The 26516-nt window shown below is 41.0% G+C and overlaps 1 protein-coding gene across 6 annotated transcripts in view; it reads left to right on the top strand.

Annotated features, from left to right (window-relative positions):
- Nucleotides 1-26516, top strand: part of ALS2 (alsin Rho guanine nucleotide exchange factor ALS2) — a 68956-nt gene that overhangs the window by 20435 nt on the left and 22005 nt on the right. For 5 of the 6 annotated variants that reach the window (XM_075118080.1, XM_048869432.2, XM_048869430.2 and 2 more), the window contains exons 8-21: nt 420-497; nt 2088-2267; nt 3234-3405; nt 3651-3831; nt 9578-9643; nt 12401-12563; nt 13369-13500; nt 13772-13900; nt 14453-14523; nt 15052-15118; nt 18022-18224; nt 18367-18432; nt 21541-21639; nt 22266-22430. In XM_075118080.1, coding sequence (XP_074974181.1) covers nt 420-497; nt 2088-2267; nt 3234-3405; nt 3651-3831; nt 9578-9643; nt 12401-12563; nt 13369-13500; nt 13772-13900; nt 14453-14523; nt 15052-15118; nt 18022-18224; nt 18367-18432; nt 21541-21639; nt 22266-22430 — 1772 coding nt within the window. The remainder of the gene's footprint in view (nt 1-419; nt 498-2087; nt 2268-3233; nt 3406-3650; nt 3832-9577; nt 9644-12400; nt 12564-13368; nt 13501-13771; nt 13901-14452; nt 14524-15051; nt 15119-18021; nt 18225-18366; nt 18433-21540; nt 21640-22265; nt 22431-26516) is intronic. The other variant, XM_048869434.2, reaches the window with a different exon arrangement.

The following is a 26516-nucleotide window of genomic DNA, read 5'->3' as shown; positions in this document are numbered from 1 at the left end:
ACTGTTTTCTGGATTGCTCTTTATTTTATGTGCTTCCAGGCTCTGTATTCGTATGTGGAATGAGAGTCTTGAGTGGTGTGCATGATGAATTTTTGTTTGATTTTTGCATTAACTTTGTGCATTTTGTATGAACATGTGTCCTTGCTGCTGTGCTTACAAGAATGTGATATTTTGAGTGTGGTTACCCCCCCCACACACACGAGGAAATGTAAGAAGGAAGAGAGTGGAGGTAAGGAAGCACTTCCCAAAGTTCTCTTCAGCTGCCCCTTCAAATATAGATTTTTGTTTAAAATTTTTATCCATAGGGATATTATACATACGTGCATAAATGTCTTGTTTATATATGCTGTCTGTCACTGTGGTTTTATTATTGTGTACTCTGTGCATGCAAACTATTTTTTCCCCATGTTTTTACACAGGTATATTCGTGGGGTAGTAATACCTTCGGCCAGCTTGGTCACTTAAATTCTCCAACTACTGTCCCTCGTCTTGCAAAGGTACTGTCTTCATATTTATGGATTCCATATCTGTTTTATAATACAGACTCCTCCCAGAGCAGAGAGTTTTAAGGAATTTTGAAAAACTGTCTGACCTTCTCTTTTGTTAAAATACCCCATGAAAAGCTTTTGATAGTGCTCTAAAGTTGCAAAACCTTTTGGTTTCCATTGTTACCCTGATCCTCAGATGATCCCATGGTAACGGGTAGCAGCGTTATTTAAGGAGGCACTGTTAATGTAAAAAAAATCACTTTTACACAAAGTTAAAGTCACAACTGAATTATTTATAAGAATTGTAACATGGGAGTTACAAACAGGGAAAGTTATCTTACATTTCTTTCAAATAAGTTTCCTTTCTGTTAGCAGTTTTCTTTTTCACATTCTTAATGCTCCAGTGTTCTGACTTTAAACTCTAATTTGTTTAGAAACAGAAATTTCCAGCATATTTAGTCTTAAATTTTAAGTTTCTTTTTAAAAATATATCTACCTCTTTGCCCAAATCTAAAATACTATTCCTTGAAAGATAATTTTCAGATTTGATGTTGATAGCATAACTTGTCTCTCCCCAGTTATTCATCTTTTGCCTTCAAAGTTCCAGTAATCTTAGTTAAAGCTGTTCATTCATGTTATCCTAATCACTAATTTACCATTGTTGTCCTTTGTCTATATACTTCTGGACATGTTAGTTATGCCTTACGAAGAATCAGTTTGTCGTGATCGGCTTTAGAAGCAAATTCTTTGATCAGATATGTGTATCCAAATGATGAGTGTAGGTTCAACTAAACCAGTGGTTCTCAACCAGGGGTCTGGGGCCCCCTGGGAGGCCGTAAGAAGTTTCAGTGGGGCTGCCAAACAGGGCCAGCATTAGACTTGCTGGGGCCCATGGTAGAAAGCTGAAGCCCTACCGCAAACAGCGAAAGCCCACGGCCTGGAGCCCTGCCACCTGGGGCTGAAGCCAAAGCCTGATCAATGTAGCTTCGCGGGGGGGCCCTGTGACGTGGCCCCACACAGTTTCCCGGCTTGCTATCCCCTAACACCTTTGCTGACTTTTATATTCAGAAAATCAGTTATTGTGGCACAGGTGGGCTGTGGAGTTTTTATAGCATGTTGTCGAGGCCTCAGAAAGAAAAAGGTTGAGAACCCCTGAACTAAACCACTTGTCTGTGCCTTTTGATGTTTGCCTGGCTGAATGAAACACTGACACAAAGCTAGGAAAGTTCTGCAGCTCGCCTACAAACTAGTCAATAGGAACTTAAATGGCTGTCTCTTATGCTGTTGGAATGTGTATATAGACAGCAGCATCTGAACCATTTCCATATTTGTCTGTTTGCTTTTACATTACAAAGCAGATGAATCTTACAAAGCATCAGCCATGGGGTACAAGGATTGAGACATGCCAGATTTTCGACAAGACACAGGAATTTTACTTGTTACGGAGACTGATGTCTGTCTAAAGAATGTCAGTCCTTGTAGGATTCTTATTGATACTCAGATTTCTTTCTTTTGTGCAGAAACATCATGTGTGAGATTAAGGCTCCCTTCTCTGATAGGTGGTGGATACTATTTTTTTTTTTTCCTCCTAAACTACAGGTGTGTGATGATAGTGGAGTCTGGAGCACAGCAGCAGGACCAGATTATTCCCTCTTCTTAGTGGATGGAGAAGACTTCCAGCCTGGATTATATTACAGTGGTCGAGAGGAGACTAGGGAAAATAATTCACCTGGAAACAATTACACTAAGCTTCCAGCTCTTTTGCTAGCCTGTAGTAAGGTGAGTACTTCTTGTTCCTTCTGTTTGGTTTAGATAGTACTGGTGCTTTCTTGAGATGGCTCATTGTTTCTTCTAAGAAGCTCTTTGAGATTTAACTAAATGGGAATTAAAAGTAGAGATCTGAAACACTGTCACTATATATAGCTGAAACTGAGTTAGTATTGGTGGAGCTCCACAGTAAGTCTTAAGAGCTCACAGTGACCTTGTAGTGAGGCATCCTACAATCATTACCTAACTGATAGAGTAGGAGTAGTAATGCAGCCTGGATGATACAATTTAGCGTAGACACCATAATCAGCACTGTAATACTACTCCTACTCAATCAGTTAACTGATGTTTTCCACATCAGAAAGGGAGCTGATTGATATAGCTCTGAAAAAATGAGAAAAATGGAGCAGCGTGACTCCCAAACATTGAAAAAAAGAAAATCTTCTTTCCTCCACTAAGGAGAAATAGCCTGGTTAGTTGAGAGATTGTTTGGGGATGGAATGTGGTGTGTATGCATGAAGAAACTGAGGGAAAGCTAAATCAAAGAAACATTTTGCTGTTTTGAAAGTAGCTGAATTCATGGTCAGTATCTCATGCATGAGTGACAGCTGCATGAGGTAAGGATCATCTCTTGTCTCCCAGGCCCTGTTGACACTTGCAAAATTACCAGTGGTTGACAGTGGATGTTAAATATGGGTTTCTGACTTCCTCCTTTCCATCATGCTCCAGTCAGACAGTTTTGAAAATGGGTTGGTTGTTAGCATAGATGGGTGGGGAAGAAGGGGAACAGATAGCTGACACCCAACAAATGAGTAACTTTCCTAGTATTGGATACACTCTTGGACATCAAATTATTTAGTACCAGCAAAGATCCTAATCTGCCAGTCTAGGTTTTTATACTGTGCTCATCACCTTAGGTTACTTTTCATTTTGTATTAGGATACTGTGTTTAAAGCAGTTTCTATTTTTTTCTTTCAGTTAGGGTACATAAGCAGCGTGACAGCAGGTGGGGACAACTCCTTGGCCTTGGTGGACAGAAACATTATGGGATATATTGCAAGCTTGCACGAGTTGGCTACTACAGAGAGAAGGTTCTATTGCAAACTGAGTGAGATCAAATCTCAGGTCCTCAGACCCCTCCTAGGTTTAGGTAAGAGACAATAATTGATTCAAGGAATTATCTTCACTTCCCATGATGAAACTGTGTGTGTGTGTATGAAGGAATTGCATAGATTGTGGACCCCAATTGGTCTGAAGACATTCACTAGGTGATAGCATTCTTTGAAATCAAAAATTGTAATAGCAAATTAAGTGCCTGGATTAATTCCCATTATTAATATAACTGTTACTGTTCTTTTGGAAATGTACGTTCTATTGCTTTCTTGTTTTTTACAGATAACTTGGGCACTACAACTACAGTCCAGCAGTTGCAGGATATGGCAAGCAGGTTCAGCAAGCTGTGTTATCTGATTGGTCAACATGGAGCTTCTCTGAGTAGTTTTCTTCATGGGATAAAGGAGGCAAAGAGCTTGGCCATCCTGAAACATTCTAGTCTCTTCTTGGACAGTTATACAGAGCAAGTATTAACATCTGTCTCATACTGAGTGTCTGCAGGTTTATTCTGTAGAGCAGAATATCTCTGTAACAGAGAAGAATATATCATAGGGAGACTGGCATAAGGAAACCTCAGTTGCCAAGCAGAATCCTAATGTTCTGCAAATTTAATATCTTGCAATATAAGGGCTGGTCTACAGTGAAAACTTACATTGGCATAGCTACGTGTCTCAAGAATGTGAAAAATCCACACCCTTCAGACATGTAGCTATGCCAACCTAAACCCTCATCTAGTCTGTGCTAGGTCAATGGAAGAATTCTGTTGACCTAGCTACCACCTCCTGGGGAGATAGATTGGCTACAGCGATGGGAGAACAGCTGTAGCGCTGCAGTTGTGCCACTGTAGCATTTTAAGCATAGATAAACCCTAACTCAAACAATTTGCAATAAGATTTAAAAAAAAAAAAACCCTCTGTGTTAAACTACAGATTTCAAGTCCTTTGTCTATACAGTGGCCTAGACCTTTTTGATACTTAAAAAGTGGTTCACTTATTCACATTTGATTGGCTGCTGCACATACATCTGTAGGAAGTAATATTGCAAAAAAGTTTATTACAGAACAATTTATCTCCACCGTCAATATAATACGTATACTTGTACTATAAAGGGTCTTACCAGATTAATCTGAATGCTCTTTTTTTGGAGATAATTCTGTCTCAAAGAGGCTATTACACAAATATTTTTTTTAAGTTGCCCGGCACAGGAGCAATATTTAACTAACTAGGTACATACATTTGATAACTGCCTCAAACTTATATCCAAAAGCTGGAGCCATTCTAGTTTCTAGAATAATTATTTTTAAATATCCTAGCCCTTTTTTCCCAAAGCACTCGTCACCATGATGTCCACCATATAACAATTAAAGATAGCACTAAGTATGCAATCTTCTGTATTTTTATTGAATGTTCCATTAGTTGACCTCTTTAAATCAAGAAGTGTGAAATAGGAACTATATTTAATTATTAAAGGTCCCCATCTGGTAAGTGATTGTACAGAGATCTATCGTCAGAGCCCCATTTGAAGTCCATCAGTCTTTGCACTCGTGCAGATGGCTGCCCATGTAGAATTTCTGGGATTTTGTGGCACTGCAGTCTGCTATTGCACCTTAACTTGTGCATTTTAAAAGTGACGAAAAGTGAGGCAGCTTCAGCCTGAAGTTTTAACTGCCCAGTGATTGTAATATTTGTATAGGGGAATGTGAATCCAGATCAGAAATAGAAGATTAAAGAGAATCGTTCAGTTGAATTTAGTATTTAGTTCATTTCCAAGGGGATAGGTATTACAACCCACCACAGTTGACATCCTTTTTGGCCTCTCTGTCAAGATTACCAAAAATCTTGGGCACAAAATGTGTCCTGTTTTCAACCGGAGAGGTTGCCTTGTTACAGGTGAGTATTGGAGTACACTGGAGAGACTCTAAGGGAACTCTGCATGACAGCTGCCTGTATTGTACCTGTTTTTGTGGCTGAACTTCAGTCACCAGGGCAGTCAGTACATCACCTTTCCTAAGTGTGAGTCACACAAATGTTTTTGTTTTTAAATATATTTGGAATAACCAGTTTCTTTCCCTCTCTTTGATGTCCAAGATGACAATTTTCATGTTTCTGTCTGCAACAGTAAATGACACTTGGTTTCTCTTAATGAGCTGAACTGACAATACTAGTGGATATTTTTTGCTCAGCAAAAAAACTATAACATATAAAAACCAAAACCTCATCATGCATTTAAGTACATCCCATAAGTTATTCAGCGACAGACATCTCCCCACCGTCTCTATTCCTGTCTGTTCCAGGTACAGCTTTTCCTGTGACTTGGTTTCCAGAGCCGGTTCTTACTATTAGTTTGCTCTTATGTAGTTGGTGCTTTCCACATTATTGGTGACTGAAACAGAGTGCTGCTTCTGGCGGGGTGGTTTTCTTGGTTTCTCTCCCTGTTTTTCCTTCTCATCTGGGATCTCTGCATATTCTTTCTTAGTCTCCTCTTGTTTTTCACCTCCTGTCTGCTGCTGTTTTTCCTCACTGCTGTCTTTCTCTTCAGGTCCTTAATGCTTTTCTTCATCTCCTCTGCATATTTCTCCATCCATTCTATTCTCTGTAGGTTCTTATACTTCATTAGTCATGGTTGTATCTGAGTGCCTTCTAGTAGTGCATTAAGCTAGTATCTGTCATGTGTTCTGTCAACTTCTCTCCAGGTGGAGAAGTGCGCAGTGGAGTGTTTTTGTTTGGGATTTTATTTTTTAATTTATAAAAATATGGTGTAAACACGTGCTGCTACATATTCATGTTGAAAAAAGCAAGGTCAAAGGCATGTGCCTTGCACTTAGAGCAGATGTGGTGAAGTTTATGATGGTCCTTTGTTCCAGTGGAAAAGCTCTCTCCTGTGGCCCCAGACACTGCTGAACTTGCTACTTCCCAGCCAGTCTTTCTATGCTGCTGCCTTAAAGCCGTTTTCTGTCTTTTCCTATAGTGAGTCTTTTAATCTAGATATTCAAATGTAAAGTGCTGGTCTGTAGAGACTACTTTCTTCCTGTGCCTGCTGCAATGTTTATAAAGTTTGGTGTCACTGTTGTAGTGGAAACATTGAACCTGAACTGATGTGGTAGATAGGTGGAGGAACTGATGTTAACATCTCTGAAAGTGCATTGATTTGTGATCTTCCTTTTTTTCCCAAGTCTACAGATTCAGTTTCTGATCTGAGGTTTGAAAGAGACCTTAAACTCTTTTGAGTTATCCTTGATTGTTATACTACAGCATTTGCCACTATAAGAATGACAGACGTGGTAAAGAGGGGCTAGCCTATTGTCAGCCAGATTGGGGGTTAAGGACCAGTTACTCTTTGGCTTCGGTTTAAATCCTATCTTCTTGTTCCTTGCCATATTATTCTCTCTCTCTCAGCAGGACCTGGCTACCTTCAGGCCTCCCACTTTGCAGAGCATAAATAACAGCAATTTTACCCCCTAAAAGGGGCATATATGGCAACTTACTTAAATTGATAAATTAGCTTTTAGGAGTCTTCTGATAATTAGCACCTTCTTTTCTGAAGCACCTCACAGTGCTCCTTCAGTTCTAGGTAGAATCGCCAAATGACTGAGGGAACCAATTACAAAACTAAAAGGTCCTCACAGTACCTCAAAAAGTGCACACGTTGAATACTCCAGTTATATATTGAGGGGGACTTGTGCCTTTTTTAAAAGTAGTGCAGTCAAAGCAGCAGAGCTAGAGGCAACCTCCCTCTCAGCCAGGCATCACCCAGGTTGGAGAACAACAGGAGAGGGAAGCTGAATTTTATACCTCACAAAACTGTTGATTATGGCAGACATCTCTGTGGCCTGCCCTGCATCTCTTGCAGTTGGTGAGAAGAAAAAGATTGAGTATTCAGGAAGGTTACAGTTACTTCAGAGGCCTCAGGTATATTTGTCTTTGGGAAACAGGAAAGGTTTGTGTCAGTGGAGACCTCTTCTTACTGCCTCACCTCCTTTCTTAAGGGCTTTTCTAAACATAAAAGTTATTGGTATAGTTAAAGCTGTATAGCCCTCCTAGTGCAGGCAGAGTTATATCAGTATAAAGATACTTTTATTCCTGTGTGGGGAAGGGGAATAGCTATACTATTATGTCACCTGTATACTGATATAAGTGTATCCACAGTAGGGCTATTACTGGTATAACCACCTTAGTAGTGTGATTTTTCTTTTTTTAAACCAAAGAAATAGTGTTATACTTCTAAGTCTTAGTTGTAGACCAAGCCTAATTTTTTATGACCTGTAGAGCTTTTTAAAAATTTGCTTGATTTTTTTTTTTTTTTTTTTGGGCCACAGAAATCTCAGGAATGTTGTCTTTTAACGAAGATATTCTTTTGTTCCAAATGTTCATTGGGTACTGATGTTACACCCATTTTAAAAAAACAGTTCAAAATAGTAAGATTAAAATTGCCTTTCCTCTCAATTCCTATGATATCATAATTTGATTAGTTCTTCAGTCACCATAGAATCATCTTCTACGGTAGATACAACCTGATTTTCTCATTTGTGCCTGGGAGTGAGAATCCTTTCCAGTTTTCTTTATAAAGCCTAAAAAAGGGTACATGCTAGGTGACTTTTTAAGCTTTACTTAATGCTTCAAAGGTAGGGCCTGTCATTCTGTTAAGATATAAATCCCCAGGCTCCTATCTCTGATCTGCAGGAAAACCAAAACTGTCCTCCCTGATCTGGAGGAATATTTTTGTCTAGCTGTACAGAAATGGAATTTCTCCTTTGCTTTAGAACTGTAGGTCTCTAAACATAAACAAAGGAAGAAGCTCAAGAAATTTTTTTTTAAAGCAGTCTCTCGTTTTTTAGTTTATCTTTTTTCCTCTCCGGAAGAGAGTCTAGCAAGGCACTAGTCTGAGAGTATAAGAAGGCTCATCGTTCAAGATCTTCATCCAGCAGTCGTGAAGATTCAGACTAAATGTTTTCTTCCTACAGCAGCTCCCCTGTTGCCTTTTTGAAGAAAGAGCAAGTTCTGAATCTGAACCTGAAGGTTTGGAGGACAAGGTTTTATGACAGGTGGTTGTTCCTGAATATTTCAAGGTCATATGAATAATAAAATAGTAATCAATAGAACCCTGCATGGATACAAAATTTGTATCCACATCCAATCTGCAAAAATGGTCTGTGGAAATCAGCATCTACGGATATAAAATATCCACAGATTTACAGGGCTCTACTCATCAATATACTTAACATCTGGCCTGAGAGACAGTAAGAGAGAGGAGAAGAGGATTAAAGAAGGAGGGGGAGGAAACCAGCAGAAAACTAAAATCCCTTCAGGTCAAAAATGTGAACTTTTGTATTCCTTTACATTCACCACTTCATGGTATCACTGAGGCTAAGCAGGCATGCTCAAGAAATGCCAAAAGATTCATTGAACAAACAAAAGTTCTTGTCAGGGCAAAAATGGAAATCCTACCTTATCTCTCTCTTCTGAAGATCAGTACTGCTCAACAAAAGCCCTTTGTGGCATGGACAAAAGATGAAGTGCAAAATCAGTTTTCCAATAAAGAAAAGCTCAAACCGACACTGCAGAAAATATCCCATATGCATGCTGTTTTTGGTTTGGTTTGCTGACAATTTGTTGTATTAAATACTATGGCCAAGAGAATCCTTTTGGTCAGATTGTAGAAGGCCTGTCCCTAACCACTCCAGAGGAATGTTTGTTCAAATTTCCGGTTAAAGGAGTGGTTAAAATGGCAAGAAAGAGATCCTATTGTTTTTAATATAATAAGAAATTAAACTAGCCCATTGTGTAGGACCAGATAGCCATTTCATGGATACACAGACGTCGGGAAATCCAAATGCTAAGGTTTCTATAGCAAAGTAACAGAGCTACATGGCACTAATGGCCAAATCGGTACTTTGGGATGCAATGTACACGGTGTTGAATGTGGCTGAGTTAATAGTTTGTTATGGAAACCTTGACTTCGGAGCTGCATTATTGTTGAGAATGTAAATGTGCAAGTGTAGCGTGCATGCATGCGCTCGCTCGCGCTGTCTCTCTCTCTCCTGACCTAAAAGCATCTTTCGAGCACTCTTGTAATAAAGTGGGTACTGAAAATCTATTATTATTTGGTAAAAATGCTGAGAGATAAAGGAATTCACTGCCCTTCTCCCCAGAGATTTCAGAAGGTGGTTTTTTAATTTGAAAATGAGGTTTGTTTTTTCTTATCTGTTCTAGGTATTGCACAGCTGTAACAAACTTTCTGGTGATGGGAGGATTCATGCTTCTTGCAAAGCCAGCAATGTAAGTAAATCTTTTCTAGTGTTTGTTTCCTTAATCAGAAGGACTTACTTTGTGTTAACATATATGCATGATAATGGACACACAGATATATGTATTTATTTATTTTATTTTCCTGGCTTCCCTCACATAATCTTTCAGGACTTTTGGGTACCGTAATTTCTTTCCCATCAGGTGAAGAGAAATTTCAGTATACCTGTCCTCATCTGTGATATATTATCCCTTTTTATAAATAGTAGTGAAGGTATTTAGTTAGGTCTGCTTTCTTGAAGGTGGAGAAAGAAAGAGTAAACAAAAATTGACTGACATTATTTTAAATAGACTTGTCAGATCATGGTTCATGAGAGCTTAGCTGAAGGCTAAACCTTCTATCACCCATTCACAATGCCTATAAATATGATCCTTATATAGATTACTCCCAAGTAAATCCATGGCAGCTAACTTTCTTCAAGAGCTAATAAGCTTAGATAATACTGCTCCTAACTTATCTTTGTTAATTTTGCAGTATTTAATAGTACAGCATTTTGAGGCATCTCTCTTTTTAAGAATATTATTCTTTTCTTATTCTTGTCAAGGAGAACACTGTCCCTTATTAGGTGAGTGGAACTCTTGTTTGACTGGAAGGAAGAGTAATTGTACTTTACTCTCCATAGTGTTGATCCTCTCAAGCTGCTCTGAATGATGTCACTGACGTTTAGTGTTTATTCTTTAAATGATGGTTATCAGTTGTATGATAACAATTGAAAATAACAGTTCATCTCTGTCAATGCAGAATTAACAACCTAATACATCTTTTGGCTCTCTTCATTCTTTGGAAAAGTGATTGCAATTTGGGGGTTATAAGTTGGTGTCCTAGGAGTTGCAGTCTTGCAAAAGTTTCTTGTTTCAATTCTTCCAGTGATATGGGAGTGACTCAGTTAGTTGTCCATCCTCTGGTGTACAAAGCACTCCATAAACCATGTCTGTGTTACCTCCTTTCAAAGTGTCCTAGGAGCCAATGCAAAGAATTCTAGAGTGCATCTGAGGACCATCTGTGCCTTGCTAAATATGAAATCTTTCAATGGAAAAAGGTTCAGACCCATCTACCTATGCATTGATCAATTTTTTTAATAGTGCAGTGTTGCAAGCTCTAAATACAAACTCCCAGTACAGGCAAAATTTCTGGGACAAACTGTAGATCCACTGACAATTTCAGATACTGGAGCTACTCAGCATACTGAAATCTTTATCTAGTGTCACTGTCAGTAGTGACAGCTTCTAATACTGACACCTAAGTCGCATTAGATAGCTAACACTTTTTCAGGTTCTGAAACTTCAGGGAGGAAATGAGTTTTAGAAATTTGGTCTGTTCCTTGTAACAAAAAACAAGAAGGTTTCTTTGCAGATAATTGTCGTTAGAATGATTCATTCTATCTGTGAGCGCTTTTCAGCAGGATAGTCTCTGTCAATGGTTAATGTAAGCTGATCTCCTATAGATATTTCCCAATATGGACATTTTAGTAGTCAAACCTTATATATGTAAACAACAAAAAAACTCAAAGTATGAGTTTCACCAGGAGTCCTAATTTGTTGGCAGACTCTTGGGTATTTCTTCTGAGACAGTGGGCAAGACCTGTGGGCATGAGGACTCTATTACTTGATACTGCTACAGAGACTTCCATGTGAGGATCTCAAAGCACTTTAAAAATGCAATCTATCCAGATGGTTAGTCTTGTGTCCTAAGAAAAGCAGTCTTATCTCCAAAGAAGGCTTGTTTTCCCCTTATGCTTATTGAACAAGAAGACTCCTAAATCTCATGGGCAGAACGAGGCAAGGTATATTCATTTGATATTTGTGCGACAGCATCTTGCTGATCATGTAGAACTCTTAGATGTCCTGCTGTGCAAGTCTCCAAGCTGGTTCTTTGTTCTCTGTTGCTTGCTTTTCAGATTGCTTGAGCCTCACAGAATTCCCTGTTCAAATAGCTTCTGTGAATAATTGCCTGTGTGTGCGTGTGTGTGCACACGCATCACACACACACCCACCCACCCACCCCTTTGTTGAAGGAAAGGAGAAGTGTAGTTGATTTTTGTGTGTGTGAGGAAATCTTGTTCTTGCTCCCAAATGTAGTATTCTCATAACTATTTCCATCCTCTTACATGAACTAAATTAATCCTCCATTTAGGAAATCAGACTGAGGATTGACTTAAATTCCCTGTGTATCTTTGAAGTAGGATATGATTTTTTCTAGCTGGGGGAAAAGGCTGTTCAACTTCATTGAACAACAGTGGTGGGGAATAGAATACACAAAGGTGTTTAGGGAGTTACATTGGAGCAAAGATAGGGACTTTTTATTGCACTTTGTTATGCAAATCACTTTTCTCAGTATTGGAGACACATTAGTTTAACAGGTGGCATGGAAACCCATTCTCCTTGTATATTTTCACCTGGCTACTTAGAGATCTAATGGGAAAAAGGCAAGTAGCTGTCTAGTTTCCTCCTTGGAGAGTAACTGTTCCTTCAGCAAATCTGCGCATACATGCACAGTCACTAAATTAACTGACATCAGCAAACAAGTCCAGTACTGAAGTAAGCATAGAGCTATGTTGCTGTGTTATAACTAAATCTACTTAAACCATAATGGGAATGGATCCTTTGTGCTGTTCATCTTGCTCTTTTTAATCTCTGCTGGTTTGATATAACCCCATAAGGGGAGCTCTGTAATAGTACTTCAAAGCATTACTAAGGTTTTGTTTTGTTGTATCATTCTTTCACCTTCAGTGACTTTTTAGGTAAAAACCAGGAGTTGTTACAAGATCTAGCTGAAATGAAGGAGGAAAACATACAGTTGGTCGAAGTGCTAAATACCCTGTTTTTCTTGCCAGTCAGACGACTTCATAACTATGCTAGAGTTTTGCTAAAGCTTGCTACATGTTTTGAAGTGGTAAGCCATCTTGTCATGTATGAACCTTAATTGGTAGGAGATTTTGGGGGTGGGATTGCTTGTTTTTTGATTACACATTGGTATCACCAAACCATGAAATCACTAAACTAATATTTGTTATAAGGCTATACTACAACAATTTGATTAAAACCCTTATCTCTTTAGGTTTATAAGTAGGCTTGGCAGAATTCTATTTTAATCACTGTCAGTACACATTGATTTCAGCTGACATGCTGAAATTGATGAAAAAAAAAATTGATTGGTAACAGTTGGTAGGTGTACAGCCTCTTCTCCTCTTCCCCCCCCCCCGGCGCGCGCTCACTTTTGCCTGCAGAGATTCAGTGTCACTGGCCTTGCCACCATGCAGGGAGCCTTCTGTGGCCCTGCTGTCATGGCCCTGCTCCCTCATGCCTGTGACAGCAGGGAGGAGGATGAGCCCCGGGACATGGGGGAGGCCATCCTATTTCTAAAGGGCTGTGCCCTGGGCAGGAGCAGTTTAGTAGTGGGGTAGCCTCCCTCATTGTCAGGGGCTAGTCATCCTCCTTGCGGCCTTGGCTGAGGGTCTCTGCTCTGCCAGGCCAGGACTGCAGCCTTCTCCACACCTGCAGGGATCATGTGTCACTGGCAGCACAGGGAGCCCTCTGCACTTCTGCTGTCACAGAGGGCCTGAGGACAGAGCCACTCGGCAGCAGGGTGGCCTCCCCTGCAGTCAGGGGCTCATAACTACTAACCCATTGTGGTTGGTACAAATCCTTTGAAACGTTGTGTCTCACAGAACCACTTATTTTTGTTCGTTACCCTTTAGACATCTCCAGAATACCAAAAACTACAAGATTCCAGTTCTTGCTATGAGACTCTTGCTGTCCATCTCAATAGGAAAAGGAAGGAAGCAGAATACACACTAAGCTTCTGGAAGACCTTTCCTGGGAAAATGACAGTATGATGACAGCTAAGTTGCTATTACCACTAGCATCCAACTGCATGTTTGTATAGGCCTGGCTCTGAAGTCACTACTTTCCTCTCCCTACATTTCCCTGCTTTATGATGATGATCTACTTGAGCCTCTCTAATTTTTGGAAGTTTTAACCCAATATCTCAATTTGGCCCTTTTTGTAAACAATAATCATAACACAGACTGCACTGAAATTCAGACACTCAAGCACATTTAATAATTTTTTTTTTTTTTTTTTTTTAAATCTTAATGGTAGGATTCCTTGAGGAGACCAGAACGTCGGTTAATCTGTGAAAGCAGTAATCGAGGGTTGTCCCTACAGCATGCTGGGAGATTCTCGGTGAACTGGTTCATCCTCTTTAATGATGCTCTTGTCCATGCTCAGGTGAGCCAGCTCCCATAACTCTCAGAACTGAACTATTTTCACCCCAGCTGGTTGAAAGCATGTGACAATATTTCCATATGGTGAGCCTAAAGAAAAGGAGTACTTGTGGCACCTTAGAGACTAACCAATTTATTTGAGCATAAGCTTTCGTGAGCTACAGCTCACTTCATCGGATGCACGGCTGTTACTCTGAAACCTGTCATATGGTGAGTCTGTCATTCTTAATCTAGGTTTTTATATTGTGTCTCACGATGGTGCTGGGATACCTAAAAGTGAGAAGTGTTGCCTGTTTCCAAAGAGTTGAAATAACCCTGTGTGTCCAGCATAAAAAATATTCATATGTCAGAGTCTTCATTATGGCTTCACAGGGGTCATGGTTTGCAGCTGGCACTTGTAGGAACAACTAGCTTTCAGGGCACAAGTCTCATGCGCATTCTCAGCTGCGGGGAGACAAAACTGCGGGGAAGATACATCATAAGGAATTTGGGCTGGGGCAAATGGGGGTATGAGCAATTTATTTTTTGTTTTCCCCCTTCCTTCCCCTTGCTACAGTTTTCAACACATCATATTTTCCCCCTTTCCACGCTGTGGGTGGAGGCTCTTTCAGAAGAAGCTGGTAATGTGTGAGTATTCCTCTGTAACTAGGGTTCATTCTTTTTTTATTGCTGAAATAGTCAGATGCCTCTAAATAATTAATAATAATAATAATAATAATAAATAAAATTTGCAACCATTTGGACTAAGTCTTGTAAGCCAGGCATGGTACGGGATGTGTCCTTGGTCCATATAGTCTTCTAATGTAGTTCTATTTATTTATTTATTTATTTATTTTTGTATTTCACTGTGCTTGGTTAAAATAGCAGAATCCTATATTCTTGTTTTGTACTTGTTCATGCACTCATGTGATTTACAGTTGGGGTGATGAGGAAAAGTGCAAAAATTAGCAATTTCTGAGACTCCTTGTTACTGTTCTTTTAAACCAGCAGTTAAAGCTAAGTGATGCTCACTGTAACACTCATTTAAAAAAAAAAAAAAAAAAGCTAACCTATCCCTCCTTCAGTAAGAAATCCTAGGTTATTTTTCCAGGCTGAAAATTTCACCAGCTAGTGAAAGGTCTTTTCTTGAATGGTTTTATTCTTGTTTCCACTTAGGAATGGTTTGAAGGTTACTACACCAGAGGAACACTTCATTCTTCTTTCATCAACACCACAGGAAAAGGTAGGCAGATGCAGAACTTCTTAATTACCTCTGGTGACGCTAGAGAGACAAGGTGGGTCAGCTAATATCTTTTATTGGAGCAACTTCTGTTGGTGAGCGAGACAAGCTTTCAAGCTATACAGAGTTCTTCAGATCCTGGGAAACATAGAGTGTCACAGCTAAATACAAGATTGAACAGATAGTTTAGAATAAGTAAGTAGTTATCACATATTCTATGGGACCAATCAAGGTAGAGTGGACTGTTAACATCTCTGTAGTAACAGGACAAAAACAGAGGGGTGGGGGCGTAATGGCTTATAGATTACTGTAGTAAGACATAAATCCAGTGACTTTATTAAGACCATGAATTTTAGTGTCTGACAAAGTTAAGAATTTAAACTCCCAGTCTTGTTTTTTGAAAGTGTTGTGCATGTTTCCTTTAAGGATGAGGACTGAGAGGTCAGGTATAGAGTGAACGTTTTGTGAAAAGCGTTCATCAACAGGTGATACGATGTTTTTGTCTTGTATCATTTTCCTCTGTGAGTTCATTCAAGATTGTAATGATTGTCTGGTTTCACACACATAAGCATTTAGTGCACTGGGTGAGGACCACGTGTTGTGATAGAAATGTGTAGGACCCTAGATCTTGAAAGGTGTGTTATGGGAGGAGTTGATCTTTGTAGCAGTGGAGATATGTCTGCAGGTTTTGCATCTGTTGTTCTGGCAGGGTCTGGTACAGTTTTGAGTAGGTGTATCCCGGTCTGTGGGTAGCTTGCTTTTGATGAGCTTGGAGAGGTTGGAGGGATGTATGAAAGCCAGAAGTGGGGGGTTCAGTAAAGATTTCTTCAGGATGGGGTCCCCATTGAGTATGGGTTGTAATTTGATACCCCATATGGGTTTCATTGTGGGGTGGTAGGTATTGAAGCAGGTTCTGTCAGAGTACTTGGGTGGCCTGTTCCATGATGTGATCTACTTCTCTGGTGAAGCGTGGGGTTTTGGTTGTTTTTGTATTGTTTTTTGTTGTGAAGGTGGTCTTGTGTGTTTAAGGTGTGTATCCCGGACTTCCTTCTCAGAGCATCTTCTGTGGTGTCTAAGTGCCTGGCTGTAGATAACAGATTTCTTGGGGTGGTTGGTTGAGAGGTTACTGGATCTAGGAAGATAGGTGTGGTGATCTGGGAGGTCCTTGTATATAGTTGTCCGTAGGGTTCCATTGTTTGAAGCTGATTGTGGTGTCCAGGAAGTTGATGCATGTGTCCCACAGAGAGTTTAATGAAGAAGTGGTGGTTGCTGAAATCTGAGGGAATGTAAGTAGTCAGTCCAGATGATAAAAATAGCATCAATATATCTAAGGTATTTCATTGGTTTTGGGTGCATTTGTCCACAAATTCTCTTCAAGGGGGCCCATGAAGAGGTTGGCATATTGGGAAGCAGTCCTAGGACCTATGGCTGTTCCCATGGTTTGGACAAAATGTTTGTTGAATGTAAAATTGTTCTGGGCAAGGATGAAATTGGCTGAGTTTGATGTGTTTGGGTGGCTATCTGAGGGTTGTCCATGGTCTTGTAAATATTTGAGGCAGGCAGCTATGCTGTCACTGTGAAGGATGTTGGTGTATGTTAAGGATTTCTCACCCTTCCCCCCCCCCCCCCTCCCCCCCGGAGCAATCCATGTAATGATCAAGAGTGTTGTTTTGTCCACTCTGGTATCCAGTCAGATGATTCTTTTTTCTTATGATTGTCAGTGAGGACATCATAGTTGTGAAAGAATTCTTCAAGGCAGAATCACTGGAATAATTCTTCTGGTTCTCCACATGTTAGTGTGGTATCAGGTTCTGTGGAGGGGTAGAAATTTAGTCCCTTAGACAGGGGTGAAAGTAACTTAAAGGACTTACCTATGCTGGAGTCCTGAGCAAGGGGCGTGGCCTCAACCGGAAGAGGCAGGGCCTTTGAGTACCTGGGCCCTTTAAATCAAGCTTTAAAGGCCCTGGGACTCCAGCTGTGGTAGTGGCGGCTGGGAGCTCTGGACCCTTTAAATCACCCCCAGAGCTACCAGCTGCAGAGGCAGCTGGGAGCCCTGGGGCTCAGGGGCAATTTAAAGGGCCCAGGGCTTTAGGCCTTTTAAATCGCCGACGGAGCCCTGCCGCCACTACCCTGGGGCTCCTGCAGCGGGGCTTGGGCGATGATTTAAAGGGTCTGGGGCTCCCTGCAGCATCTGGAGCCCCTGGCCGTTTAAATCGCCTACCGAGCCCCGGGGTAGTGGTGGCAGGGCTCCGGCACTGATTTAAAGGGCCCGGGGCTCTGGCTGCTGCAGGGAGCCCCGGCCCCTTTAAATCACCAGCATGGGAAAGCCGGTCCAGTCTGGCACAGGGTACCAGCTCTTTCCGGTACGCTGGACCGAACCGGACCAGCTTACTTTCACCTGTGCCCTTAGAGTAAAGATAATTCAGCTCCAGTTAGGGGTAGTCTTGATTAAGTTTGATGATGATCAGGTGTCATGTAGCGTCCAAGTGGTAAGTACTGGTGCCATGTTTTTTCCTGGAGGTGGCAGTCTGTTGTTGCAGTTTCACTTTTTGGTTTTTTTTCTGTTGGATGACTGTCATGAGATATAGATATTTATAGTTGTTTTGGATTTCTTGTGTGATTTGCAGGTAACTTTCCTTATATATTTTTCTTCTGTTTCTTCCTCCTCCTCCATGGTGTGGGAGTGTGTGGTGATACTAAGCATCCTTCTATACAGGGGATATGGGGAAAATACCTGAGAGACAAGATACACCTCTGTTATGTGAATAGGTATCACATGTTAGCAGTATTCATCCAAGGAACTAAAAAGTCTTATATTTTTATCTACATATGTCCTGCAGTAATACCTGTGTAAAGAGAGATGGATTAGATTACTAATAAACTCTTCTATAAACTGTCTATTTCAGACAAAGTGGCTGAGGGCTATAAGCCAAGCTGTGGATCAGGCCCTAAGGGGGACATCTGACTTACCATCTTATGGAAGTGGTGGGAATATTCAGAGGCAGGAGCCCCCTATTTCACGTAGTGCAAAATACACCTTTTACAAGGACCCTCGGCTTAAAGATGCCACCTATGATGGGCGATGGCTTTCTGGGAAACCCCATGGCAGGTAAAAGCATTCAAACTCAACATTTGAATGGGATAGGAAGAGGTAGTTCGGGTGCTGTGCAAAATAATCATTATTTTCCTTGCATAAAACATGAAATACTAGTGAAACTGGCTTAACTGTAGTGGGTGTACGTGTGTTCCAGAGGGATCCTAAGATGGGCTGATGGAAGGAGGTATTCCGGGATGTTCCGAAATGGCCTGGAAGATGGGTAAGAGCAGAGTTCACTACCCTCTGAGCTAGAGCACAGAGAAAGTGTTTATGGTAGATAGTGTTATCTCTCTTTTTAGATCAAGGTTGTGTGTATGTAAAAAGCTTACTGTCTGTAAGTAAACAATACAAAAACAAATTAAGTTTGGAAGTGGAGGAGGGGATGGTGAGAGATGGGCAAGCGAGTCTGTGTCTTCTTCCCTTAAGAAGGATCAGTCAACTGCAAAAATCGGTCAACTTTCTTATCTTTTAAGACTAACAGATTTATTTGGAAATAAGATTCCATGGGTAAAAACCCACTTCTTCAGATGCATCTGAAGAAGTGGGTTTTTACCCACGAAAGCTTATGCCCAAATAAATCTGTTAGCCTTTAAGGTGCCACCGGACTCCTTGGTTTTTTTTTTGTGGACACAGACTAACACAGCTACCCCCTGATGCTTTTCTTATCTTTGCTTACCAGGTAAGCCTTCTGTTGTATCTGAAGATTTTTTTTTTTAAATGATTCGGCTTCATTATTTTTATTTGTTCTTTCAAAAGGCATATAATGCCTTTATATAAGTTAGGAGTGCACCATCATCTTGAATAGTGTATTAAGTTCTGGTCACTTCGTCTCAAAAGAGTAGAAATAGAAAAGGCCTGGTGAAAAGCAACAAGAAATAAAAAGGCAAAGGATTCCATAAAGAGAAGCCTGGAGGTTAGGACTGCTTTTAAGAGAGTTGATGAACAAGAAAGGGTACATGATAGTGATATGTAAAATGAATAGTATAGAGAAGGAAAACTTAGATAAATAGGCATTCCCATCTCATAATACAAGATAAAGGAGCTATTCAATACAATTGAAAAGCAGCATTTAAAACTGATAAAAAGGAATAACTTTGTGTACAACATATAGTTTAACCCATGGAATTTCCTTCTACACTATATCATTGAAACCAAGAGCTTAATAGTTTTCAAAAGAGGAATAGACATTTTATATGGATAATGAGAACTGTGGTTATATTAGGTACTTAAAAGGAATTTATGGTTTCATAAGGGACTTCAACCTAGACATTGCAGCAGGATTTCCTAATGTATGTAATTGAACCTGTAGGGGCTGGAAGATTGGAATGTTTACAGCCTCCAGACAACTTCCTAAACTCTCTAGCTCAACATAACAGATCTAAGAGCCCCAACTGACCATTTGGTCATTCACAGCCAACAGTGTATCTCAGGAATATCCATTTAAAAAAAAAAGGGGGGGGGGGGAGTTCTCTAGGTCAAAAACATTAAGCTGTAGTTAAGATTAGAAATACTAATTTTGTAATTAAACACCACTACACATATTTGGGAGTATGCAGCTCATGTGGTCAGTGTTGAATACTTTGCTGTCCATTGCTTCCTGTCTGAACCATCTACCCAACCACAAGCCAGTCTGGAAAGACAGCAGCATCAACATCTTGAGCCTCTGGCACTTCATAAGCATATTGAAGACCTGTGCCATCTTCCCCATCTAGCTAGATGCTTTTTACAATCCTTTTATTCCTTCAGATATTCTCAATGGTTATAAATGTTTAAGTCCATAGCCAAAATAACCGCGTTTGTGACTGACTCATAAAGGTAAAAAGAGATCTAAGAACTTAGCTTGCAATAATACTGAAGGCAGAGCTGTCTGTTTTACCTGAGCAGTGCACAGGCGATGGAGACAGACTTAGGGCTTGTCTTCACTACTGGTATAAGTCGACCTAAGTTACATTATTTACATCACTGGAGTAGTGTAGCTGGAGTTGACGTAGCTTAGGTCAACTTACCCCAGTGTCTTCACTGTGCTGCATCGCAGGAGACGCTTTCTGGTCAACTTTCTTTACTCTTCTCAGAGGTGGAATACCGGGGTTGACCGGAGAGCGCACTGCCATCAGTTTTTAGCAGGTCTTCACTAGACCCGCTAAATCAACCCCTGCTGCATCAATTGCAGCAGCATTGCTCTCCCCGGAGTGAAGACCATCCCGTAGGACAGAGGCAGGCAAACTTTTTGGCCTGAGAGCCACATCTGGTTTCCAAAATTGTATGGAGGGCTGGGTAGGGGAGGCTCTGTGCCTCCCAAAACAGTCAGGCATGGCCCGGCCCCTGCCCCATCCACGCCCCCGACCGCCCCTGGACCCTCTGCACCTGACTGCCCCCCGCCGCCCCATTTAACCTTTCCTCTCATTCCTGACAGCCCCCCCAGGACCCCTGCCCCATCCAACAACTCCTTCTCCCTGTCCCCTTACCGCCCCTGGAACTCCTGCCTGGCGCCCCCGCCCCCCGTCTTGCTGCCCCATCCAACCCCCCCTCTCCTTCCTGGCTGCCCCCTGCCCCCCCATTCAACCCCCCTGTTCCCCACCCTCTGACTGTCCTGACCCCTATCCACACTCCCACCACCCTCAACTCCCCTGCCCTCTATCCAACCGCCGCACCCCCTTACCTAGAGCACTGGTGGCTGGCAACGCTACAGCTGCGCTGCCCAGAGCAGCAGGACAGGCAGCCGTGCTGCCCAGCTGCAGCCAACCACTCCACCACACAGCACAGAGCACTGGGCAACTGTGCTGCCCAGCAAGCGCTCGGGGGAGGGGGAACAGCAGGGGAGGGGCCAGGGACTAGCCCCCCCAGGCCAGGAGCTCAGGGGCCGGGCTGGAAGGTCGTAGTTTGCCCACTTCTGCCTTAGGATCTGAAATAAGAGAGATTCTTGCAAAGAGTAGACTGAGGCCTTGCTACACCACGAGTGACTTGAATTTCCATAGCTTTACTGAAGAGTTGCAAATTGTTGTGCTGCAGGGATCCACTGTGGAGGACAAAAAGCCTAAGCACTGATGGAGCAAGAGAAGACTTACTTCTAAGAAGAACTAAATGTGTGGAAAACAGTACACAGTAAAAAAAACAAAACAAAAAACCTAGTGATTTAGAACTTCTTCCTTTTTTTCAGTACAAAAAAATTATTTCTAACTGCTGGAGCTGGAGACAGAGCCACCCAGTGCAGTCTAATGTTGAAATATGTTGGTTTTGGTTCTGTGCCTGCTTTTGTAAATAACTGAGTTTGGGTTTATCTGTACATTTGTATCATGACTGCACTTGTTTGATCTTCATGCATTGGCAGGTATGGTGAATACAAAATACCAAACAAAGTATTGACCAAGGATGACCATTATGTGGGATACTGGAAGGAGGGCAAAATGTGTGGACAAGGAGTCTACAGGTAATGCCTTCTTTCATTAAGATAATCTGTGCTCCTTGCAAGAGTATGGTTCAAGAAGGAACAATAGCTATTTGAACTTCAGCTAACATATTTAGTGCAGCTTTCAGTAGCAGTTTATTCCCTTTTGGTTGGTGCACTAGATCTGTTTTCTTTCCAGTGGGGAGGGCTAATGTTTCAGGTCTCCACACCACTAGCATTCCTATTGCTATTTTCATATTCCCAAACTCCTGGCTGCAGTTACTATGGCTTAATTTCCAGATTTCTTGGGAGTTTTCTTACTGTACATGTGCGCACACACACACTCTTGATAGCTGTTACACTGTCTCTGTTTTAATGTTGCTTCCTTCTTTCAACCTGCAAGTTCTCTTGAAATGCATTGTGACAAATGTCTCATGGTATTGCATGTCTCACTTAAGAAAGGCTCTTAACATTGTTATAGTGACCCATAAGCAGCAACCCTTTTTTATTCACCTCCTAATCATATTTGTTAATCTGATTCCAGAATTGTGCTTGGGTTTAGTGCAGTCTCTGAAGAAAAAGGGAAAAATTCAGTATCTATTCCAGAAAACCTTGGGATGAAAGAATACAGATCATAAGAACCATACCCATTCTTTTTGTCATTACAGCTATGCCACTGGTGAGGTGTATGAAGGATGTTTTCAGGACAATGTGCGTCATGGGCATGGTCTCCTGCGCAGTGGCAAACTGACATCTTCCTCTCCCAGTATGTTCATTGGCCAGTGGGTGATGGATAAGAAGACTGGATATGGCGTCTTCGATGATATCACAAGGTAATGTGTTTGATAGCAGGAATTCTAAACTTTTAATCTGACCCAAAACTACATAAACTTGGGGGGAAAATGTTCAGTAGATATCTCTTTGTGTTTTCAGTTTCTGTAATTTGACTTTAGTCCATTGTAGGCTTTTGGGGCTGATGGGGGATGATTAGGAGCTCAAAGTATGAGTTCCATTCCACTGCTTTTGTTTGAACCAGTATTTTTACATGCTCTCCATCATACTTCTGCTTGAAGTGTGGCACTGACTGTGATAGCTTCTTCAATACCATCCGTACATCTGCATGCTTTGCAAATGGCATATGTAGTGTTCTCTCATCCCATCAGCCAGAAGGCTGAGTTGCCCATTGATTAGAGTAAAGATTTAGGAACTAGGTCATCTTGGATTCTAATCCAGGTAAAGCCACTGATTCATTCTGGCAGCTGGGGGCAAGTTACTTCATCTCCTCATGAATGAGCAAAATGAAAAGATGGGGTAAGTAGCAGGAGTGTACTTAAAACCCCTGATTCTATATGAGCAGAGGTAAGTAAATAGGAGCCACCTGTACAAAACACCTGAACCCTCTCTGCCAAGGTCTCCTTTCTCCAATCTAAGAGCTTTTCGTGGAAGCTAAGGTGGCTGGTCCTAGTTCAGAGCTGAAAGCCCATCTACGAGGTAGAAGAGTAAAAAGCCATGACCCAGGGTCTGGGTTTTTAATGAGAGGGAGAACTGTTCTGGCCTCTGTAGTTTGTTCTTAACATCAGTTTCACATTTGGTCCTGATCATAAGGTACTTTCCTCAAAATTCTTCAGACTTCCATAATACTTAACCACGTATCAGGCCTGCCATTCTTGCTATTGAAATACTCTTCACTTGCAAGTTCAGTTTTGGCTTTATGAAAAGCTAGGAATTTTGGAGGAGACTTCAGAAAGTAGCTTTCACTGCCACCTCTGTAGATAATTAAAAATCAAAGGCAATGTGGAATTTTATATTTCTTTAACTTTAATTAAACATTGGTTTTTGGGCAGGAGGATTTCTTTCAGTATGTTTACTCAAGGCACTGTGAATAAGGAATGGATAGACTGCTTTCATCCATTAGTGTCTTACTGGGCAGCGATAGTGACTTTGAGCAAAGCCCGAAATTTACCTCTCCCCTCCTCCGTCCCAGAAGCTTAGCCTGCTGCATCTTCTTCCTAAGAAGTCCCAACCAGACAGGAGTGGCTGAAACCATGAATCAAACCAGCATCTCCCACTAGGCCATGGTACTAAGTGGCAAGCAGCTTTTTTTTTTTTTTTTTTTTTTCCGGGTAAATACATTATTGAGCTTCCTCTCTATCATGGCTGTATTTTCTTGAGTGCCAAAGCAAAATATTCCATAGGCAAAATTATATTTGTTTAGTCGTCATTGGGCTCCCTTGGTTTTTTTTCGTTTGTTTCTTTTGGTTTTTTGGTTTTTTTTAAGTCATTTGTAAGTTGGTTTCACTTACTAATTGAAGACCATGAAATACATAAAACCATATGCCTTTTCATGGACAGTTAAAAAATGAAGAGAGTGTTCGATCTACTTCCAAGCATACAATTAAATTCATACAGTCTAAGCTGATCCCTTTTACTTGGAAAGGAAAGGCCCCTTTGCGTGTGTCTTTCAGTGGCCTTGAAAGATTCATATGTTTATGTGTAAGAAATAACTCAGATCCTCTAATCTATTTATGACAGCAATCAGGTTTAGTTGTTATCCAAAATATCTTTCTTTCAGAATGGCTCTTATTTTCTCAATGTTTGTTTGATACTGCAGAACCCTCAAAATGAATGTCTGGTTGATTGGTTTATTTCAGCCCTTTGCTTTAAATATAATTAGTCCATGAACCAAATGACTATTCTGACAGTGTTTTTTTTTTTTTCTCCCCCCATACCCTCTTGAATTTAACTGCAGCCTGTGGAACTTGCCTTCTTCCTCCCTTATTGGTCCTACCCCAGTATATAATGTGGGCCCGCTCAAGTGAGGGCAGGTTAGTTTGTCATGGAATCAAAGATTCAGTCAAGAGGTCTGGGTAAAAAAGATTGTAAGGAAATCTTATTTTGTTTCATCTAACCTTCACTCACCCTCTGCACATGCCTCACATCAGTAAGGATCTCCTTTTATGTGGCTCTTTCCAAAGCTCAGTTTATGCTGATCCAGATCAGCCAGCAGGCTTTTCCCTTGTTACTTCTGTAGCAGTTGTTTAGGTCTACTTGCTTAGATGTTGGCTTATTGTGTTCTGCTTTATTAAAACTTTCAGTTTCTGAAAATAAGAACATAATGGGTCAGACCAATGGTCCATCTACCCCAATATCCTGTCTTCTGACACTGGCCAATGCCAGGTGCTTTAGAGGGAATGAGCAGAACAGGTAATTATTTTGTGATCCACCCCCTGTCATCCAGTCCCAGCTTCTGGCAATCAGAGGCTAGGGACTCCAGAGCACAGGGTGGCATCCCTAGCCATCTTGGCTAATAGCCATTGACAGACCTATCTTCCATGAACCTAACTAGTTCTTTTTTTTTTTTTGAACCTCATTATAGTTTGGGCCTTCAGCATCCCTTGGCAATGAGTTCCACAAAGTTGGCACAGAATTCCCCAGGTTGACTGTGCATTATGTGAAGAAGTACTTCCTTGTGTTTGTTTTAAATCTGCTGCCTATTAATTTCATTGGGTTGACCCTTGGTTCTTGTGTTATGTGAAGGAATAAATAATGCGTCCTTATTCTTTTTCTGCACCAGTCACAATTTTTATAGCTGTCTATCACATCCCCTCTTAGTCCTTTCTTCTCCAAACTGAAAATTCCCAGCCTTTTTAATCTCTCCTTCCGTATCCCCTGTAATTTTTGTTGTCCTTCTCTGTACCTTTTCCATTTCGAATATATCTTTTTTTGAGATGGGGAGACCAGAACTGCGTGTAGTATTCAAAGTGTGGGTATACCATGGATTTATATAGTAGCATTATGATATTTTCTGTCTTATGCGCTGTCCCTTTTTTCTAATGGTTCCTAATATTAGTTTTTTTGACTGCTGCTGCACATTGAGCAGATGTTTTCAGAGAATTATCCACAATGACTCCAAGATCTTTCTTGATTGGTAACAACTAATTTAGACCCCATCATTTTGTATGTATTGTTGGGATTGTGTATACTTTGCATTTGTCAACATTCAATTTCACCTGCCACTTTGTTGTCCAGTCACCCAGTTTTGTGAGTCTCTTTGTAGCTCTTTGCAGTCTGCTTTGGACTTAACTATCTTGAATCATTTTGTATCGTCTGAAAATTTTGCCACCTCCCTGTTTACCCCTTTTTCCAGATCATTTATGAATATGTTAAACAGTGCTGACCCAGTACAGATCCCTGGGGAACACTGTTAATCACTTCTTTCCATTCTGAAAACTGACCATTTATTCCTGCCCTTTTGTTTCCTGTATTTTAACCAGTTACTGATCCCTGATTGATTACTTCGCTTCTCTCTTATCCCATGACTGATTACATTGCTTAAGAACCGTCAGTGAGGGACTTTGTCAAAGGCTTTCTGAAAGTCCTAGTACGTTATATCCACTGTATCCCCATTGTCCATGTCTTTGACCCTGCTCAGAGAATTCCAATAAGTTGGTGAGGCATGGTTTCCCTTTACAAAAGCCATGTTGACTCTTGCCCAACATGCTGTGTTCATCTGTGTTTGACAATTCTGTTCTTTACAATTGTTTCAACCAGTGTGCCTGGTACTGAAGTTAGGCTTACCAGCCTGTAATTGCCAGGATCACCTCTGGTGCCTTTTTAAAAAAATTGGTGTCACGTTAGCTATCTTCCAGTCGTTTGGTACCGAAGCTGATTTTAAGGCTAGATTCCATACCATAGTTAGGTCTGCAATTTCATATATGAGCTCCTTCAGAACTCTTGGGAGAATATCATCTGGTCCTGGTGACTTATTACAGTTTGTTTAATCAAAACCTCCTCTACTGACACCTCAATCTGGGACAGTTCCTCAGATTTGTCACCTAAAAGAATGGTTCAGATGTGGGAATCTCCCCCACATCCTCTGCAGTGTAAATCTATGCAAAGAATTAATTTAGCTTCTCTGC

This window comes from Caretta caretta, chromosome 11, assembly GCF_965140235.1.
Source record: "Caretta caretta isolate rCarCar2 chromosome 11, rCarCar1.hap1, whole genome shotgun sequence".
In the NCBI taxonomy this organism is placed as follows: Eukaryota; Metazoa; Chordata; order Testudines; family Cheloniidae; genus Caretta; species Caretta caretta.
This window is presented reverse-complemented; position numbering and strand designations above follow the sequence as displayed.